The sequence below is a fragment of the Cataglyphis hispanica genome, chromosome 5 (genome assembly GCF_021464435.1).
Source record: "Cataglyphis hispanica isolate Lineage 1 chromosome 5, ULB_Chis1_1.0, whole genome shotgun sequence".
Classification (NCBI taxonomy): domain Eukaryota; kingdom Metazoa; phylum Arthropoda; class Insecta; order Hymenoptera; family Formicidae; genus Cataglyphis; species Cataglyphis hispanica.
The window spans coordinates 6062348-6082855 of NC_065958.1; the positions used below are offsets into that span (position 1 = coordinate 6062348).

At 30.8% G+C, this 20508-nt stretch overlaps 4 protein-coding genes across 10 annotated transcripts; 2 read left to right on the forward strand and 2 right to left on the reverse strand.

Annotated features, from left to right (window-relative positions):
- The first annotated feature begins 3406 nt into the window (after positions 1 to 3406).
- On the forward strand, positions 3407 to 7493 carry LOC126850044 (tropomyosin-1). The gene is made up of 7 exons (XM_050592649.1): positions 3407 to 3545; positions 5685 to 5972; positions 6121 to 6254; positions 6325 to 6513; positions 6602 to 6677; positions 6830 to 6962; positions 7060 to 7493. The coding sequence occupies exons 2-7, from the start codon at positions 5733 to 5735 to the stop codon at positions 7140 to 7142; spliced, it is 855 nt and encodes a 284-aa protein (XP_050448606.1). The 5' UTR covers positions 3407 to 3545; positions 5685 to 5732; the 3' UTR covers positions 7143 to 7493.
- A 3425-nt stretch (positions 7494 to 10918) lies between these two features.
- LOC126849977 (protein AF-9) lies at positions 10919 to 14467 on the reverse strand. The gene is made up of 3 exons (XM_050592481.1): positions 13783 to 14467; positions 13356 to 13621; positions 10919 to 13092 (listed from the first exon to the last, which is right to left on the reverse strand). The coding sequence occupies exons 1-3, from the start codon at positions 13919 to 13921 to the stop codon at positions 11272 to 11274; spliced, it is 2226 nt and encodes a 741-aa protein (XP_050448438.1). The 5' UTR covers positions 13922 to 14467; the 3' UTR covers positions 10919 to 11271.
- A 422-nt stretch (positions 14468 to 14889) lies between these two features.
- On the forward strand, positions 14890 to 16022 carry LOC126850066 (biogenesis of lysosome-related organelles complex 1 subunit 1). 2 transcript variants are annotated; one of them, XM_050592689.1, is made up of 5 exons: positions 14890 to 15009; positions 15226 to 15317; positions 15393 to 15465; positions 15539 to 15756; positions 15846 to 16022. In XM_050592689.1, the coding sequence occupies exons 2-5, from the start codon at positions 15257 to 15259 to the stop codon at positions 15878 to 15880; spliced, it is 387 nt and encodes a 128-aa protein (XP_050448646.1). In that variant the 5' UTR covers positions 14890 to 15009; positions 15226 to 15256; the 3' UTR covers positions 15881 to 16022. The 2 variants fall into 2 exon arrangements, with proteins under 2 accessions (XP_050448646.1, XP_050448647.1); XM_050592690.1 differs by having other exon boundaries at positions 15236 to 15317.
- Positions 16023 to 16167: 145 nt separating this feature from the next.
- LOC126849987 (SET and MYND domain-containing protein 4-like) lies at positions 16168 to 19836 on the reverse strand. 6 transcript variants are annotated; one of them, XM_050592519.1, is made up of 6 exons: positions 19135 to 19465; positions 18396 to 19053; positions 17994 to 18280; positions 17619 to 17902; positions 16937 to 17417; positions 16168 to 16594 (listed from the first exon to the last, which is right to left on the reverse strand). In XM_050592519.1, the coding sequence occupies exons 1-6, from the start codon at positions 19319 to 19321 to the stop codon at positions 16587 to 16589; spliced, it is 1905 nt and encodes a 634-aa protein (XP_050448476.1). In that variant the 5' UTR covers positions 19322 to 19465; the 3' UTR covers positions 16168 to 16586. The 6 variants fall into 6 exon arrangements, with proteins under 6 accessions (XP_050448476.1, XP_050448474.1, XP_050448475.1 ...); XM_050592517.1 differs by lacking the exon at positions 16168 to 16594 and adding an exon at positions 19812 to 19836 and having other exon boundaries at positions 16601 to 17417; positions 19135 to 19353; XM_050592518.1 differs by lacking the exon at positions 16168 to 16594 and adding an exon at positions 19541 to 19647 and having other exon boundaries at positions 16601 to 17417; positions 19135 to 19326.
- Between the last annotated feature and the right edge of the window lie 672 nt (positions 19837 to 20508).

The window sequence follows — 20508 nt, forward strand, 5'->3', positions numbered from 1 at the left end:
TTTAAAATCACAATTGCACTTTGACATTATAACTAGATTTTATTACAATCTCTACAACTGAACCAATTCTGCTCGTGCCTCCGCTATTGTATTGCAGATAACGTTGATATCGAAATCTATCAAATCCTTCTTTCCTTAGAAAAGAAAATGAATATACCAGGAATAAAGCCTGCTCGCAAAATAATCATGTGCATTGAATATTGCAAAATATTTTAAAAATCTTAATTTAAATTTGTAATTGTATGATGACGTAAAATCTAATGGATTTAAGCATTATCGATTATAATTTGGTGATGAAGCAACGACTATTAATCATGAGAAAAATTAGCTGCACATATTGATTTGTTCTCAAAACTATCATCAATCAACATTGTGCAAATAAAAAAAAATATTTTTTCGAAACATTTTCGAACCTTATGGAAGTTAGAAAAATTAAATATAACACGGTCATGCAACTTTGTGCATGTATAATATTTTGTATTGGTATTTCTCAATCAGAGTATGTAACCAGAACAGATTATAAACAATTCTAGCATTAAATCACTATTTCCCTTTAAAATTTTATTGAAGTGTCATGCATTCAAGGGTTAAATGATATTTCATATATTGTCCTAGGCATTTCTGTCACTGCCAAACAGGATAATACATGACTTTATATATTTCTGCGGCTTTTTCGTTTCCGATAAAATATATAATATATTCTATAAATCTTACCTTGAGTAAAATAAATTCTCGCTTACATCATTTTTAATATATATAACTCTATGATACGATTCGATAGATGTAGCTATGAACGTGCACATGAATAACGTATGTTTTGAAAAATTTGACATTTACAAGTATTCCATATACATCTACACAATCAGTGTAACAATATTCTAGCATTTTCTACTGAACGTTGAATAACAGCGTCTAATTTTATAGAGATAGAGTTGTGCATATAAATTTTTCATTCATGCTCATATGAGCGCGCAGATTAAAAAAATAATCGGTCTTTGCTCTATCGCAAAGTTAAGCTGCTTGTCTCCGATAAATGAGGCCAGATGCTTTGCGCGGCTCCATCACGCGAGGCAGTTCCATAAAATATCACGAGTCACATGCCGTTTATTCAGAGAATTAGGATAGCAATAATGTGCACAACAAATTTCAATGTAAACCATCGACGTCCAGTCTAGAAAATATTCGTATAGTATATTCATTAAGTAGTTTGGTAATAAGAGACGTAGCGCGGTTACACGGCATAAAATAGTCTCGAAGTCTATCTTGATCGATAATGTATGTTCATTATACAAGCTGTGTATGCGTGTGTGTCACGAGACTCTATATCTATAAAACTATATATATAAATACATTTTAGATTTCAAAATCGGACATGTATATATAGAGAAAATGTTGAAAATATGTGATAAGGCACGGCTTTGGCCATGCACGTTCGCGTTCGAGCACTTCTGTCGTTATTTGTGAAAGATTTGTCACGCCGCAATAAGAGAGATAAAATATTAAAATTCGATTCTTTACACTTCAATGCGATGTCTATGTATTCTATTTTATCTCATTAATCGCATTGATGATCTAATATTAAAAGTATATTTATCAAATTTTTGTGATTTATTAGCAAGACGAGACACCAATAATTCTGCAATGTCAAAAAGGAACATAAAGAATTATTTTAAAATTTTTATCGAATATTGTCACTACGAGATATAAGAGACATTTTCACAAATATCGTTGGAATGTGCTGTTTTATAAATATTTCATATATTTTGTTATACTGTGTTTCTCTATGCTCTTCGCATTATAATTCAAAAGAGCTAAGTGTATTATAACATTATCCGACATATACATTTTTCACGAATTCTATCACTTTTTACACTCTCTTTCTCCTACTCCTACACAGATCACTGCGAAACAAATAGCATAACTCTCCCGAATAATCGTAATAAGGTCAATAAGCACAAATATACTAAAACAATTTTCTTCCTAATTATCCGCTCGAAGATAAAAAAACTCTTTATAATATCCTTAAGAATATTTTCGACTAACTCTGAGTTTAAGCGAAACAAATATTATACAATGCTGTTTACGTTAAACCTTTATCGCGTAGTTATCTTTCTATCGTAAAAAAATTGCACTTATAAAACAAGTATGTTAACGATGTAAAGATAGATAGTTAGATTGTAGTATATATTTTCGCTATTCTACCTCTTTAAAAATATATAAACATATAGAATTTAACGTTTTTATCGGCAATAATATAAAAGATTTTATTGAAATAATATATTGAAATTGAGATAATTGTACCGCAGAATGATGAAAAAAGAGACAAATCTTAAAAAGAAATATAAATTTTTATAAAACATTGGCTTGCCGTATATTTGGCAAGCTGTGCTGTAAGAGTTTAATCCAGAAATATTCGATACGTGTGTGTGTATATATATATATATATATATATATATATATATATATATATATGCTGCGCGTATAAAAAAATAAAAATAAATAAAACAAGCCACGAATTCATATGCGAGAGAAATCAAGAATTAAGAAATTGTCCAAAATCGAGCTCTACGCAATCGTGTTTCTCATTGTACATTTGTCAACACTGAACTAGTTAGGATACTTGAAATGACGGCCTTAAAATAAAAATTTATTTTTTTCACGATGATAAATATCTGACAGAACAGGTGAACGCGTGGCGAAGCAAAGCGATCTCTAAAAATGATTCGCCAAGAACGAAGGACGTGAAACGGAAATAAGACAGGAAATGCGAGATAGAAAGAGAGAGAGAGAGAGAGAGAGAGAGAGAGAGAGAGGGAGGAAGGAAGAGAAAGAGAACAGATATTTCTCTATGAACCTTTGTAAATATTTTTAAACACTTGTGTACGTGTCTATATAACTTGTAAGTGTCTATATAAGTGGCATTCTTTGTTCAATAAATATAAGTTACGAAAAATAAGAAATAAAAAATAATTATATAATTAACATTGTCTAAATACATTCTTTGAAATTCTTCTTTCTTAAAATGATTATTCTGTTAATATCTTGTATTAATTGACTCATAAAAAGCACGTATATATTGTTTTTCCTATAAGAAAAATTATGCTATTATTACATTATAAAAGATAAAAATAAAAAATAAAAATTTTTGTCTACCGCATCATAGTTGCATTACGAAAAAGATATGTAAGGATGTGTAAATTGATTTAACAGATGAGAGGTAACAAAACAACCGTTCAAATTCGTTTCGTTCGGGACCGTAGATAAATACTTTCGAAAGCACCTACTCTGCCTTGACAGTTTGTCATTTACTCCATCGCGAGACACTGATCCACCGATGCTGCGCGTTCCAGCGACGGACGAAGGTGCGACAGATCGTCTCCGCACAGAGCAGAAAATAAACGTGTTACGGGGGGCTCGCGGCGGGCCATTTTTGGGATCCCCACCCGCGTCGTGCGCGTCCTTCCGCCGCGTGCTTTTCGTGCGGCGGCTTTTCCGTTCTCTACGCTCAGATACTCGTCTCGCGCTGCTCCGATCGTTCGAGTTAGGTAAGTGCATCATTCCCGATAACGCACTTTTGTTCTGCGGTGAAAACGCTTTGCTTTTTTTCTTCTCTCTCTCTCTCTTTCTCTTTGTCTACCTCTCTCTCTCTCTCTGCCTTTTATACGCTTTACGCTGAAAAACGTGTGGCAGCGCTATGCGGAATAAACTCTCATCGGTTAACGACGGAAGAATGGAGAACGACGGAAGAAGTGTCGACGAAGAAGCCGTTCGTCGATGGGATAAATCGACGGAATATGTCCGAGAGTGCCAAATTAATCAGCGCTTGAACTTAAGGAGTTTTAATACTGGAATTTGTGCTTTAAGCGGCTCATTGATGTACTTTGCGGTGCCCGTAAGTAGTATTTTCAGGATGCAACCCTCTGCGCGCGCGGATAGATCAAGCTACGTCGATCATCGATCCGGAGATCGGTGAAATATAGATCGCGATTGCAAAAGAGCATTTGTATTTAAAATACGAGGGCCATTAAAATATGCAAAAATGTAATTTGTACAAAGACAGTGCTCCCTCTCAAAATTGTAGATGATTATTTTTATAGTTCGAAATTAATCTGTTTCTGCGATCGACGATCCATCCACGCATACTATTTTCAATATACTTGATATTTGTGTAATATTTCAATAAATAACAAATTCACACCTATGATCTGATTTATCTGATTTGATTTATATTCAAATTCACATCAGGCGATGGACAACGCTTAATTTCTTACAGGAAACTTACGTAGTCGATTCACGAAGGTCCACAGTGTCTCGGAGACTCGGAGTTTTGCAAGAGCTTTTATAATTGCTGCTAAATAGTAACAGCTCTGCTAACGCTTCAAGATAATTTCCTTTCGGGCTTAAGGCTAACATAAAGCAATGTCGTAAGTAGCATCTGTAACTGTTACCAATGCATGCATTAATTCGTTACATTATACATTTTGTTGAATACAACATATATCGTATTTTTTTTAAACATGATAATCGCATACATCAAAAACAGAAAAAACATGCGTGCAAATACGTTTCTTTTTTTCAATTTTTTCCATGTTAAAATAAAATTAATTTGATATGTCACTGACATCAAATGTGATAAATGTAACCATCGACTCTACAGACTATTAATATCTCATGGTTAAAAATATTACATTTTAAATAATTTTAAATAACATTATAATAATATTCTGATCAATTTTACAATAATTATTGGTATAAATCGTTAAAAATAATTCGTGGTTTCGCGATCTTTTTTTTTTTCGTTCTTGCTTTTTACATTTTGTTTATTTTTCGCAATACATAGATATATAACAAGAGATAGCCTTATACATTGAAAATCAATATAAATATTATATTGTTATGCGCAGCTATCTTTTTAATGGTATTTCTGCTTTAAACTTTTTCATGCAGATTAAATATTATTTCCACAATCTTCCCTGCTTATATAATTCCGATTATTTTACATCACATATAAAATTACAAGTAATATTAAAAACAAATTTTTACAAATAATAATATCTATTTCATAAATCGTGCAATATTATTTTTCGCAGTGTGGTGATTCTCATATTTTCATGCGATTAGTTTTTTTACAATGTCGCAAGAATGTACGCATTTTTTTCTGGCAATATAAAGTGCATGCCCCCGCGAAATTAGTTTGATTCGCGACCCGCAAAATCCGCATGAGGAGGCCACGATCACGGAGGGCTTCACCGAAATCTTGTGAAATGCTATTAATACTCATCGGTTAGATCGAATGTCGGTCGGCGGTGGCGGCCAAGTAAAGCCCGTTCTTCTGGGTTACACTCGTTACGTTTTGGCCTCTTCTTGCGCCGTCACGGCGTCAGAGCTCCGCCGTCGTCGTTCCGCACATATTTATAGAATCGGGCTGTAGATGCTATTTCCGTAGACGCCCTGATGCGTGCTCCTCTTCGTGCTTACGCGGTGCGATCAGCCGCCGGAATTATTATGGTTTTGCAGAATTCGATCATGCAAGACACACGATGGCCTGCAAACGCGCGTACGTCCAGAAATGTAGCCTCCGACTCGAACTCGAGATTCAAACACGAAGGCACTCGCGAAAGCATGAGTCATCGTTCACGATATGATATCGATGCGAAATTTGACAGGAAATGTTTCATTTTCAGGAAACTCGGTAATTTCGTTGGGACAGTCCTCAAAGCAAAGCCGCCACCATGGATGTCATCAAGAAGAAGATGCAAGCGATGAAGCTTGAGAAAGACAATGCCATGGATAAGGCCGACACCTGCGAAGCGCAGGCGAAGGAAGCGAATTTGCGGGCGGACAAAGTTCTCGAGGAGGTTGCGGAACTCACGAAAAAATTAGCTCAGGTCGAAGCTGATCTGGAGGCCAACAAGCAAGCTCTCGAGCAAGCCAACAAGGATCTCGAGGATAAAGAGAAAGCTCTTACTAACGTAAGCTTATACTTTTCAATTTTTTTTTTTTTTGTACTGTTGCTTTAATACTTCACACTATGAACAATCAAAATCGTGCTAAAGAGATCGACAATATTAAATCCATATTCGATGAAAATTCTAATCTTCGTGCATTTAATTCTTTTAGGCTGAGTCCGAAGTAGCCGCTCTTAATCGCAAAGTCCAGCTCATTGAAGAGGATCTCGAGCGTTCGGAGGAACGATTAAACACCGCAACTGCTAAACTAGCTGAAGCGTCGCAGGCCGCCGACGAATCCAGCCGGTAATTATATGTTTAATCAAGTTGCATGCATATCTTGATGCACATTACGAGATATGCGATACAATTGCAGTATGTGCAAAGTATTGGAAAACCGTGCGCAACAGGATGAGGAGAGAATGGACCAATTGACAAATCAACTCAAGGAGGCTCGCCTGCTCGCGGAAGACGCTGACGGAAAATCTGACGAAGTATCGCGCAAGCTGGCCCTCGTTGAAGATGAGCTCGAAGTCGCGGAGGATCGCGTGAAATCCGGTGAAGCGTAAGTTACTATTAAAATCATCATGTAAATGTTAATATGTTTCAAATGAAGATAAAACTCATGCAATTTCTATCTTCTGCTCTCGCAGCAAGGTCATGGAACTGGAAGAGGAATTGAAAGTCGTCGGTAACAGTTTGAAATCTTTGGAAGTATCCGAAGAAAAGGTATAGTGCGATCGTGAAAACGTAAACAGCAATGTATTTATAGCTACCTCGCTGGAGAACAAGTGTTCTCAATTCTCTTTACAATGAAAATGTGCTAAATTTGAAATTTCTTTAAAATACTGATTTATGCTAATTACTGTAAATATTTTCAGGCCAATCAACGAGTCGAAGAATTCAAGCGCCAATTGAAGACCTTGACGGTCAAACTGAAAGAGGCCGAAGCTCGCGCAGAGTTTGCCGAGAAAACCGTCAAGAAACTCCAGAAGGAGGTCGACAGGCTCGAAGGTTCGTATTGCTAAATATATATCTTTTGTTTTTCTTTCTCACGGGCAGTGCGCAAAAACGGGGGTGAAAATAAAATCATTTTATGTTTCTCTCTCAGATGAATTGGGCATCAACAAGGACAGATACAAGTCGCTGGCCGATGAAATGGATTCGACGTTCGCCGAATTGGCAGGATATTAGATTACTTTACTATCTCGCTATGCTTCGCGTGCCTAATAATTGTTTCAATCTTCTTGTTGAGAAATCGACATTCTATGTTTGCGCGAACAATGTTACAGCTCGACGTTGTCGTTCGACGAAAAAGAGAGAAATAACTAAAAACTAAAGGATATGTGAATATCATTTACTATTCACGTTCGCTATCCTTGTAATTAATGTTATTATTATGATGAGGCTCTATCAATGTGAGGAGAACGTAATCAATTTTATTCTGTTACATTATTCTGTACGAAAGATTAAGAGAAATTCAATAAACAATAACAAAAAATCGATAAGCCGATACAAGAGCGCATTTCTGCGCCAAGCAATCAATATTTTCATGCATTATTTTCCTATCATTTCATACAGTGACATGCAAATTAAATATAATCAAAATAGCACGAAATCATGCTAAGGTTTATAAAGCTTACAATATTTCACATAATAAAGATATAAAAAAATATATGAAAAAGATATAAAAAAAATATATAAATAAAGATATTAAAAAAGCATTTCCAGATACAATTGTTTTCTCTCATGACGTTTATTATTTTTTAATTATTTAATAAATGTACATATAGAACATATATCGTGTTTTAATGGCATGTAAATCCAGTAGTTTCGCGCGTCTTGTACTATATTTTTCAAAGTCATCGACCATATTTTTTTTATTCTGCATATTATCGTCTACTTTGTTTATTATGTACATGAAAATGAAAATCATGAGAACGTGTAATTTTTGTGCATCTATGAGCTTTATACAACATTGATCTAGAAATTCTTACAAAAACGCATAACAATGATTCAAATGATTATGCATATGCAATTAAATATTATGCCATAACGATTAGATCGAGTAAACTCGGACACAGTATTATTATTATTATTATTATTATTATTATTATTATTATTATTATTATTATTATTAATGTACATCGTATATCACTATTCGAACATAATTGTAAAATCAATGATACATATATTCATTCAATAATTAATATGGTACGATTAAATGATATTCAGTTCATTTTACGATACATGCAGAACGTGAAATCTGCATATAATAATATAGGTATTATCTAGATAAGAAAAAAAAATGTGGATTCCATTTTTTAATGCGCTAACAATTTCGCACGAATACAAAATGATCAAAATACGAATTTATGATCACGAAAGAGGAAGAGATTGTGTAATCGTGACAACTGAATTGAATATCATATCACCACGATAATGTGCGCATAATATATGCGCGCATATATATTTACGAATTTCATTATGTATATATGTTATTTCCGACTAAATATATAATGTCCTTATGGATGTTATACTGTAACTTTCATAAACTTCTTCGACCAGTTGAACTCAATTTGATATACTAACATTTATAAAAAAAATTTTGTTCGCAAAATGACAAAAAATTCGTCTGTTGCATCTGCAAAAGGCATCTAAAAACTGTATCTAGTCTTATTATTTCATCTATCTTTTATGACGTAAAAAATATCTTATCATTTGATTACACCAAGAAAGCGCTTTGATGCATTGCTGTAAAGAATATATGCTATTAAAACATTCATCATTCATCAGATATTTAAAAAACTGTTTACATACCTTTTTAACGCTAATTATGTAAGGATTAAAAGTTGTGTAAAAAAAAAGGAAGAGCAAATTCAGATCAAATTATGTAAGGATTAAAAGTGATTTAAAAAAAGAAGAGCAAATTCAGATCAAATACAACAGTCATTGATTAAACTATGATGTTTTGCAATATAATCTGTTATAGTAGTAAATATATATGCTTTCTAAGCTAATTTATATATTAGCAGGCAATATGGCAAAGCCACATCTATTGCAATTTATGACTCGCATATGCATATATATATATATATATATATATATATATATATAATCATTTTCATCTGGACATCTCGTAATCTCTCAAGTGATGGTAACATATTTTTCAAATAATTTGTAAAATACTTTTAGAATATTTAGAATATTAATGAAAATGCGTTCTTTTTTTTTGCATAAAAGTTCTCACAAAAATATAGAATGTTGCTGATAAACTCTTTATCAAAAGCTTATCAAAAGCCTTTTATGCATATTGATATTTATCATCGAGTAAAAAAAATGTATATATATATATAATAGTAATAGAAATATTCCAATAGATTTTTATACAAACATTCATATAAACATGTTAAAAGAAAAAAATATATATGAAAAAAATGATTCGAAGATGCCGCATCACTTGAAAGGATCATTCAGTCATTTATTTGTGCTAATGACAATGTATGCCAAGAACGAAATAACATTGAGTATTCATCAACCGATAGGCATGTGTATGTACACATTTGATTTTTCGATCGATAATAACATGCTTCTTGAAATATGAACCGCGATATTTCTTTCACATGCTTTAACCATTCTTATGAATAACACATCGCAAAAATTACACACACATATATCGCCTTAATTTATGTATAATGTACACTCTTTGTTATTTAATTATATTTTTTAACATTATCAAAACATTAGACTATTTGATCTATCAATTGCACATAACATCATGACTGGTCTATACAAGTGACTAATATTATACAGGATTACATCGTTGTACTGCACGCATTTCCAATGCTGCAAAAATCAGATAGATTGCGCATTGGAAAGAAGTTAAGGTCATAGAAGAAAGCCAGTCTTATGCCAATTTTATCTAGAATACAAAATTCACTTCAAGTCGAAGAAAAAACTAATAATGAGAAAATATATAGATTGATGTAGTGTATATAAATGATAACATATGCATATATTGCATATATTTGCAATATGTATTAATTTGAGTACAGTATTTATAATCAAACAGATTACTGAAATCAGCTACCCAATAGTACAAAGAGATTGATTTAGCAGCAATACGCTTTTTCAATATGATGTATCCCTTTTACACATATATAATAGTACTCTCTTTGAGTAGAGAAAATATTATGTTGAGATAAAAAGAATTTCTTAAGATGTAATACCTTATAAGATATCGCAGCATCACATGAGTTATCATGTAACTCTTTTTCATGTCCTTATACATTATATAATACATACATAATACGCTCTATATTACAATATAGGAAATATTATTATGAATTCTTACAGTGTCGATCTGTGTTTAACATAAAAGTTAGTCTATAATATATATCCCTACAAAAGTATGAATAAATAAGATGTAGTCTCAATATAAATAAGTAAATCTATAATAAGATTTACTTATAGAAAAAAGGAAAACGCGTATGTCTATGTTACAAAGCAAACATGATGCAATCACACACACTTATATGCTTATAAATAATTTCTCTTATTCAATGTAACAATGATACAAGTGCTATATAAAATGAACATTATTGTTATCCACAATATAATATAATAAATGCATTTTAAAGACACTTTTAAAAGTACCCCAGAAGAACATTACAAATACTCCACTAAATAGCAAAATTTTCGTCCACATCTTTTATATATGCTTGCCATATAAATAAAGGGTAAAATATTATTTTATATAAAAATTTGGATATCAATAATTATTAATATTAAAAGGGTATTATTATATTTGAACAAATTTAAAAGATCAAGTTAATTGTTTTAATAGCTTTAATGTTAAACAAAAAATCTTTTTTAAATTATTAATATTATATAATATTAGTATTTATATATATATATATATATATATATATATATATATATATATATATATATATATCAGTGAGTTATGTTCATCAAACTATATTGCAGATTAGCAGCAATTTTCATGGCAAAATTTCTGAATCAAGCATTTTTTTTCAATAGCAATTTTCTTGAAGAATATAAAAAAGAATTAAATTTTTATTGCATTAAATTTATTACAATGACAATTTCCTTTGTTGCAGAATATTAACGCATTAGAAATGGTACATTACTAATTCATATAAATTAATGCAATAATAATAGAGAAATACTTGAAAATTCTTCTGGGATCTTATACATTACTATTTTTGTCACTAAAAATTTTGTTGTAAAATCATACGACTTAATGTGTGATCTTAAATGTGTATATATATTAATGTGTCATACCTCATATTACAGGTGGTCACGATGTAGAAAAAAACTCTTGAAGACGTTGTACAGTTCTACGATCCAATGCACATAAATCAAAATCAAATGTTTTCTTAGTGATTTCATATTGACCAGTCTCTGCAATTACTTGCACAACTCTCTGCAACTCTTCATTATCCTGCAACGTCATTATTTTTTGTTGCAAATCCTTTAATTGTGATACATAATCCTCTGAAAACACTGGTGGTTCACTAATTTCTGCGTCGGTGCTGTTTGTAGAATCTGGAGCCACTTGTTCAGCATCGATTTCCATGTCTTTATCATTTGTCACTTGATCGACCGAATTAACAACACGATCATCCTTCTCTTTTCTGACTCCTTTTGATTCCTTTTCTGAGTGATGGATGGAGTCAACATCCATCGCAACTGGAGATTGACTCGATGAAACTGGTTCTAAAGGCGGAGACGTCGAATGACCCCTGCTTTTCTCATGTTTAGCTGGAATCTCATCATCTTCTTTGCTCTTCTTTCTTTTTCGATTTTCTCTTTCCTCGCCTCTGCTTCCTTTGGATTTGTCCTTTCTGCTACGATCACTCTTTTCCTTTTTTATATCTACTGATATACCTGGAGATACTGGCTTTGCTGTTTCTGCAGGTGTAGATATTATGGCGTGTTCTGTATCCTTTTTGATATTAAGCATGGGTTTATTCTCAAGTAATGAATCGTCATCTACAGAAGGTGTTGAATCACTGCTATCTCTTTCTGGAACTTCAGTTAAAAGAGACAGTGAGTTCCCTACCGATGCAGAAGTTGTATTATTTTGTTTCTCGCTCCCATCTTTGCTTCTTTCACGTTTCTCCTTCTTTTCTCTATCTTTGCTATCTCTTTTATCTTTTTTATCTCTCTTCTTATGCTTATGTTTTTGTCTATCTTTATCACTTTTGCCATCTTTTATTTTCTCAGATTTCTCACTTTTCTCTGATTTTTCTTTCATTGCTTTATCATCTTTTACTCTATTATTTTCTTTCACAGGTTTTGGAGATTTTCTGCCATCTCTTGATGATTTGTATTCTTGAGGTTTTTCCTTGTCTGATTTTTCCGCCTTATCCGTTTTTTCAGTCTTTTTCTCAGTCATTTTCATTACATCTTTAACTTTTTCTGCTTCTTTATATTTATCCTTTCTTTCCTTGTCCCTATCATCTTTGTGTTTTTTCTTATCTTTCTTTTTCTCAGATTTAGATGAATCTATATCGGTTTTAGAATTATTTTTTGCCTTGTCTTTCTCTTTATTATCTTTGTTATCTTTTTCCAATAAAATTTTCTTTACCTCTTTTTCTTTTGGCTTAGGAGATAGAGGTCTCTTTGTAGATGATGGAAGAGGACTTAATGGTTTTTTTGTAACAACAGGTGATGTTGATTTCTTGTTTCCAGGGCTTGAATGACTTTTATTCCCTGGACTAGGAGGTCTCTTAGATTTTTCTTTATTTTTGAGCCGATCTTTAGAACTGTCTCTACTTTTTTTATCCTTTTTCTCATCTACCTTATCTTTTTTATCTTTATGAGGACTTTCCTTTGTTTTAATTGTTTTATCTAATTTATCAGATTTTTCAACAATAGCTGAAGGTTTAGGAACTAAATTTTTATCAGATTGACTTGTTTTTTTGCTGTCTGGTGATATTTTTATAGGCGCTGTTTTTATAGGAGGCCCAAATAATTCTTGAAATGAGTTTGAAGTTTTAGACTCAGTAGTGCGATATTTCTTGCTTTCGCTGCCATTTAATTTCGGTTTGCCAACCATTGCAGGTATTTTCGTATCACTCTTTTCTAGTGAACTGTCTCTACTGGATACAACAACCTAAAATTAAAAAATATAATGAAAAAAATAATCATGTGTACGTGTTCATGAATCACTAATTAATCAACTAACACTTATGAATTATATGTATACTTATTACAATAATTTTTTATAACAGATTTTTGTATAGACATTACATATATACATATATAATACTAGATTTAAGATATATATATATATATATATATATATAATCTAACTTTAAAAAATTTAATAACACAAATATAACAATATCCAAAGTCTTATATCAAAATTATACTTACAGCTCCACCTTTCAATAGTTTTTTTTTAAACTCTTCAGAAGGATTATGAATTAATTCTGTATGACGTATGGCATTATTAATAGGTGGACCACTTGGCTGCAGAATAAGATCATACTGTATGTGAATCTTCTTGGGCTCATCCTTATTTTTCAGGTAAATTTCAATAGGTATTATGAAACCTGCATAGCCTGATTCTTTTACCACAAATGGTGGTTCTTTTAACACCCTTTTAGGATTCCGAAATGTATTGTGTAAAATAAATACCACTGAAAAGAAATATAAAATATATATAAAAGAAATTATTATTGCAAAGAAAGAGAGTATTAAACTATCTATTAATAATAAAAAAAATACTTAGATATATCTTACACTATACTTACTCTATATGTTATATATGTATATCTAATAGTAAACTAAAAAATGATACCTTTCTCAATGTAATGATGTATGTCTGCATTATCCACTCCTCGCACAAAGACTTCCCAATCATGTGTATATCCTTCAGGAGTGGTGCGCATACGCAACATTGATGTGTGTCCACATTCCAATGTAATACGAATTGCCATCCTCTCTCTCAAAAAGATCTTAATTGCCGTTTCGCAAAATAAGTACTGAGGAACGAATTTCACAAGGATATGCACAGAGTTACATTACATCTTCAATCGTCTTCAAAGAAATTGGCTTCCGTCTTCAATGAAATTTGTCGCGTTGCGACAAATTCCGAATCGAGCGTGATTGTTCTCAGATTCCGCGCGTACAGCCGAGGAACATCGCAGCCCAATTCGGGCTACATGCAAGAATAATGACAGCGCCTGTTTTCTAATTTTCACGACACGCGAAATTGGAACGCATATCATTTGCTCGCGCTTGTTCTGTATGAAAATGTTGACCGTCACAGCGGAAAACGAGCGCTTTATCTCGCACGGGATTCACCGTGAATGCATCGCTCGTAAAATCACGCTGCGAATTTCTACTTTCTCACTCTAGTTCGGGGGCTCGATTATCAACAGGTAAACTGTATGTACACCAACGAGACTCGTCGGCATCGTCGAATGATCTTCGTTCTTCCGTATGACTCCGTGTGGCATAAAATGTGCGCTCCGTGCACTCCCCTCTCACGACTACAATCCGTTCGTTAGAGAAATTCAAACCGCCACCTATTGACGCATGATTGACTCAATGGAGTATCCAATGGGAGAGTTTATTTTCTAGAGATGAAAATGTTGTTAGATGAAAGCCGTGTTCTGAAATTCGTCATTGAGCTCTAATCCTTCCCTATACTATTAAATAAAGAATGCACCCTATGTGTAATCTACATCTTTGAATAAAAATCTTGAAACATAAATATCTAGATTCTAAATATGCAGATATGATGTAATTTAATGCAATATTTACACTATCTAATCATATCCAGTTACGACTGGGTATTTTTTCTACTTCAATCAATTCTCTAAATTTAAATTGCACAGAAAAGATTTTTTTTATTACATATGTACAATTTGAATCGTAGCGCCGGTACATTACCAATGGCGGCATACCACTTGAGCTTGAGGGCTTGAGGACCATTGAGGACAATTACAATTACATCGAAAGTGCCGAGTGACACTTTGAATGACAGCTGATACTGTCGCAACTGTCAGACTGTGATATTTATGTATGTAATTCTAATTTTTACGGAATCTTATGTGGTGAAAAGTTAATTCATATAACTTGATGTTAAGCGATATAATTATTTACTCTAATCTAAAAAATATCAAACTGTTATAATCAAAGAAAATGTTATATATATATATATATATATATATGTGTATATATATATATATATATATATATATATATATATATAATAAAATGTTTAATATATAAATAGTTTTTAGCAGAGCACAGAAATATTAGTAAAAATGTTATCGGCAATTGTGAAAGAACATCAGAGCAAGCAAGCGATGAGAAAAGAAAAACAAGGTAAAATGAAGATCATACAGATTTTATGATAAAGACAATTATTACATTTATTAAAATGTATGGACAATTCAACAGAACAAAAACGAAAAGAAGCTGTTCAGGCTGCAAGCAATTTGACACAAGCTCTTGTTGATCACTTGAATGTTGGGTAAATAGAATTTTTATTTAAGACTTATCTGTATATGCAATAATATATATGAGAAAAAAAGATATTATTACAGAGTGGCTCAAGCATACTTAAATCAAAAGAAATTAGATGCGGAAGCAAAGCAACTGCAACACAGTGCAACAAATTTTGCCAAACAAACACAATTGTGGTTAAATTTAGTAGAATCTTTTTCAAGCTCTTTAAAAGAGATTGGGGATGCAGAAAATTGGGCTCGTAGTATAGAAGGTGATATGAGAACAATAGCCACTGCCTTGGAATATTCATACAAAGGTATTAAATTTAATAAAATTTTATGAAACTCCTTATTTTATAATTAACACACTAAAAATATGAATAAAATTATTGTATATTATTTTCAGCCACACAAGAGAATCAAAGTGTTGGTAATGTTTGAAGACATTAGGGCGAAATGTTTTTTTATCATACAATTTTTTAATAATTTCATGATATATGAAAAAGTTAAAATATTCAAATTCTTGTTATTTAAGACATTAGGAAGAAGAAACAATGTTGTACATAAATAACTATTCTTAGAGTTAAGTGTTTGAATTAATGTCATGTTTTAATTTGAAGATTTATTGAAATGTTAGAAAAAAAATTTAATTTAGAATACATTACGCACTTTTTATTTTTTTAGATTTGTATATTCTTACATATAAATTAATCAAAAAATAGACAAGCTTTTCTCAGTTTAAATCCAGTGTTTACGAATGTATTTACATAAGATGTAATAATTTGCAAAATTATATATAAAATCTCAATCAGTTGATATAAAAGTTTTTACATAAAACACTTGGAACTTAAAAATGTTTAATTATATCATTAAAGTTATTGATTACCTGCATACCTGGTGTTAGCGTCTTTGATTCATAATGTAAACAAATGTTTTATTAGAAAAAATCTGATTTTAGATTTGGACTTTAAATATTATATGTTACATAAATAAAATTGAGCATATAATCTTACTAATTCTAGGTCATATAAAAAGGGAATTTTATATATTTTTAAATTACACAGTATTTTTTATATACATGATGTTCTAAAGAAAAACGCTTTTTTTTTATATATTGCGTCTAATATTATGTCATATTTTTGACAGTTCATGGATCTGAAATAGAGAAAAACGATTTTTTCTTATTATATGTAAATTTATTTGTAATTATTATAGCATTTTATATAGCAGTAAGTGTAAATTAAAGCAGAAATTAAAAAACCACTTATAAAAAATTATATCAGTAGTGCTGCTGAAAATTTTATTGGCAATTATAGGGAGACAAAGCAGTGGGTGATTACATTAAGCCAGATATTAATTAATGGTAGAGTCCTATATTATATAGGACTCTAATTAATGGAAGTAAGCAACTAATGTTAAAGCAGTAAGCAGAGCTCTATGTGTAATAACTACGTTCAAGCATACAGCGTAACAACTATAACATTTATTTAAATTTACCCAAATAATAGCTCTTTAAATATTGTTCTGCATGGAGTATCTCCTCACATGGATGTGTATTAACTTCCTTATGCAATATATCTAAAACTGCTTTTACTGCCTCAATATCGTACATATTTGCGAGCAATCTCTCTCTGAAAGGCTTCAATTTTTCTACAAGCCGCTTATTTTTGGAAATAGATCCAATGTGACTACGTAAAATCTCATTATACATCGGCCAATCGTTTTTACATGCAGAACAATCGCAATCGAAGAAGTAATCCTGTAGTATCTTCTGCTTTCTCTCGAATCGAGGCATGTGCGCATACACACCACCGTAGCTTGTAAATATTTGATCTCCGACACATATTGGTGTCAAAGCACGCGTGATCATTGTGAGACCTTCGAAATGTCGAAAAGTATTTGGTGCGCAAGAATGATTGTATAAACTGTGAGCCACATACAAACCTGAACCTGATATAATTCCTGGTTCTTGTTGTATCTAAGAAAAAGTACCTAATTTTATACAAACATCTTGACGAATTCTTAATTAATATATACATTATAATTTAACAAGTAATATAGACATTTTCTCATTTAGAGAAAAAATATATAAAGAATATGTGAATCAGATAATGCTTGATAATTTGATGCACATAATGTATAAATGTATTAAAATATGATTATTAAAATATATACTCACTGAAAAACAATTAGAAGACATTATTACACAAGCACGAAACATTATACTGGCACAGAATTTAAGTTCGGAGAATTCACTAATGTCCTTCAAGTCATCAATTTCATATTTCTTACAGAAAAATTTTGTTTGTGTAGCTAAAAGAATTACAGCAAGTGCTGAAATACAAGCAAATGCACTAACTCCGATTAATGGTCTTGTGGTCATATTAGTTGCTAGACTCAGCGCAGATCGTGCGCTAAAACTGTCTAGTATTGCAGTATCTGTAAAGCCTGCTGTTCTACTATCTAAAATAAAAAAATAAATAAAAATTCACCATAGTGATTCAATTATATATGCTAATTTTTATATTACAGAATTTTTATGTATTATATGTACCTGAATTAGATTCCGCGATTTTCATATCCTGCTGCAATTCTTTAATTTTACGTCCATTTTCTGTTACTACAATCAACAATCGAATAATCTTTGAAATCATTCTTATTTTATCTTTATCCACATTAAGTAAGTTGCCTAATACTTTTAGAATTGGACATTCTGTTTCATGGCATACCTCCCATGCTAGTTTTCTACATTTTGTAGAACAATATTGAGCTATTGGACACTCTGCACATGGTATTAAATTGTAGCTTCTGGATAGACAATAGTGGCAATGTGTATAATATCTGTAACAAGAAATGAAGATATGAAAATACAGGTACATTTACTTGGTATATTAAAATATGTATATAATATTCTGAACAAAAAAAAAAAGATGTGCTATACAAATTTATTTCACACCGTTCTTCATAGATAACATGTGCATAAGGATCTTCGATGCTAATTATGTCACCAGGTTGAAATTCCCGTGTTGCTACATAATGTCTACCATATCTTTCGGAGAAAGATATTACCACACCATCACTGATGGCAGGAACTTCTTGACTTGGACCATACATTAATTTGGAAAAATCATCGTTCTGCAAATATCTCGGTTTCTGCGGAAAAATCCTTGTTGTAAAATAGAGATAATTTTCATTAGTCATCGTATTTTGTTTTTTTGAAACATTAATCCAATGATCTTTCTTTATCGTTTCGTTTTCAATGTATTCAGCATTTTCTATTGGTTTTGTAATATCAGATTTTTCCATACATTTATTACATGCCACATCTTTCTGATTATCAGTATCCTGTGAATCTATTTGTAACAACTTTTTTATTTCAATTATTGCTTTATCTCCTCTTTCTTTCAAGTTCTTCTGTTTCTCCTTTGGATATCCGTGATGTAAAGCTGCATCAATATCAATTAAACATTCTTTATATAATTGTTTCCTATATAAAGCAGCAGATCGATTTGCATGTGCATAAGCCATAAGTTCATCATTGTTAGCATATGCTAGGCTTAAAGTGTAACATTCTATAGCTTCCAGATCATCGCCCATTACAAAATGTTGATTACCTGATTTATTTTTTAGTTAAAAACAATAATTATAGTATACCTACACACATTATTATATACCAAGAAAGTATATATAAATACCTTGTTCTCTAAATCTAATAGAATCTTCTTCACTTTTTGTTACAGCATGCAGAGGAGGCATTTGTGATCTGACCATATTTTGTAAGATATGTCCTACAAGAGCCTCACATTCCTTTTGTAATCCATATCCAACATGCGATTTATTATTTTGCTTGAGGATTAATATAAGTTCCTTTGCTATCTCCATTTTCTCTGTATATAAGTAATCCTTAAAAGACACTAATATACTTGGAAAATTAGATTAGAATATTAAATATAATATTTTCTTCTTATAATACTTTTTTTTACATATTAGTTTTACCATTTACATACATTTTAATAAATAAATACTAAATATATAAATAATTAAAAAAAATATATATATATGTATATGTATATTACATACACATATATTACATATACATACATAAATTTATATTTTTATATAAAGAATTTTGAATATATATTTTAAAAATTTATTTAAATTTTTACTTATGTCACTTTAGACTTATTTAACACTGAAATTTTAAATTATTTTTGTTTATAATGTGTTAAAACTATTATATATATATATATATATATATATATATATATATATATATATATTATAAAGATTATAAAATATATATATATATATATATATATATATAATTATGTATATATGAAAATTATAATAATTATTTTATAGATCACAACACGTTCAGAGTTATCCTTAGACAGCAACCAAATGAGCCATTAGATAGAATATGTACTGAGAGCATTAAAGAGCTGGTAGGTGAAACTAAATTTACCTCAAGCCAGACGACAAAAAAAGACTATGCTGTGCAGGAATTACTTGAGTATTTATTGTACATGAACAACTGATCAAAAGTAAAATGTAAATAAAAAGTTTTTGTATGTATAATATAAAACTATAAATGTGGTATTGTTGTATTTTATTATTCTACTTTTGATTTTATTCTAAAAGAATTTAATAAAAAACATTATATGACTATATGAATGATTAAATTAAAAATATTTGTTGGAACTCTGAAAATTTTTAAAGCCATTTTTGTCCTCTGTAAATTTATATAACATATTTATATATTAATCATAATGCAAGTATTAATATATGTAAAGAAATAAAATATGCAATAATATTAATAAAAAAACAAAGAGTATTAAAATAAGTATAAAAAATATATTTTTTAAATTTATTTTTAATTATTTTGTTATTCAATATAGAATATTTTTAATGTTATGTGTTCAGCATAGCATTATCATACAATAATGTTGTTATGATTACTGCAATATTGTACATGATTAATAATCTTTCAGGTAATATATATAATATTTAATTATAAAAAATTTTGGAAGTTTCTCTAATATAAAATACGTACAAAATAGTATCAAATT

Bases quoted from the DNA above. Each gene is read 5' to 3' on its own strand.
- LOC126850044 (XM_050592649.1), top strand. From the start codon at position 5,733: ATGGATGTCATCAAGAAGAAGATGCAAGCGATGAAGCTTGAGAAAGAC. The intron at 5,973-6,120 runs GTAAGCTTATAC...TAATTCTTTTAG, and splicing joins AAGAGAAAGCTCTTACTAAC to GCTGAGTCCGAAGTAGCCGC. The intron at 6,963-7,059 runs GTTCGTATTGCT...TTTCTCTCTCAG, and splicing joins GGAGGTCGACAGGCTCGAAG to ATGAATTGGGCATCAACAAG.
- LOC126849977 (XM_050592481.1), bottom strand. From the start codon at position 13,921: ATGGCAATTCGTATTACATTGGAATGTGGACACACATCAATGTTGCGT. The intron at 13,622-13,782 runs GTATCATTTTTT...ATTTCTTTTCAG, and splicing joins ACATCATTACATTGAGAAAG to TGGTATTTATTTTACACAAT. The intron at 13,093-13,355 runs GTAAGTATAATT...TTTTAATTTTAG, and splicing joins AACTATTGAAAGGTGGAGCT to GTTGTTGTATCCAGTAGAGA.
- LOC126850066 (XM_050592689.1), top strand. From the start codon at position 15,257: ATGTTATCGGCAATTGTGAAAGAACATCAGAGCAAGCAAGCGATGAGA. The intron at 15,466-15,538 runs GTAAATAGAATT...ATATTATTACAG, and splicing joins GTTGATCACTTGAATGTTGG to AGTGGCTCAAGCATACTTAA. The intron at 15,757-15,845 runs GTATTAAATTTA...TATTATTTTCAG, and splicing joins CTTGGAATATTCATACAAAG to CCACACAAGAGAATCAAAGT.
- LOC126849987 (XM_050592517.1), bottom strand. From the start codon at position 19,321: ATGGAGATAGCAAAGGAACTTATATTAATCCTCAAGCAAAATAATAAA. The intron at 18,281-18,395 runs GTGTGAAATAAA...TTCTTGTTACAG, and splicing joins CATGTTATCTATGAAGAACG to ATATTATACACATTGCCACT. The intron at 17,903-17,993 runs GTACATATAATA...TTTTTATTTTAG, and splicing joins AATCGCGGAATCTAATTCAG to ATAGTAGAACAGCAGGCTTT.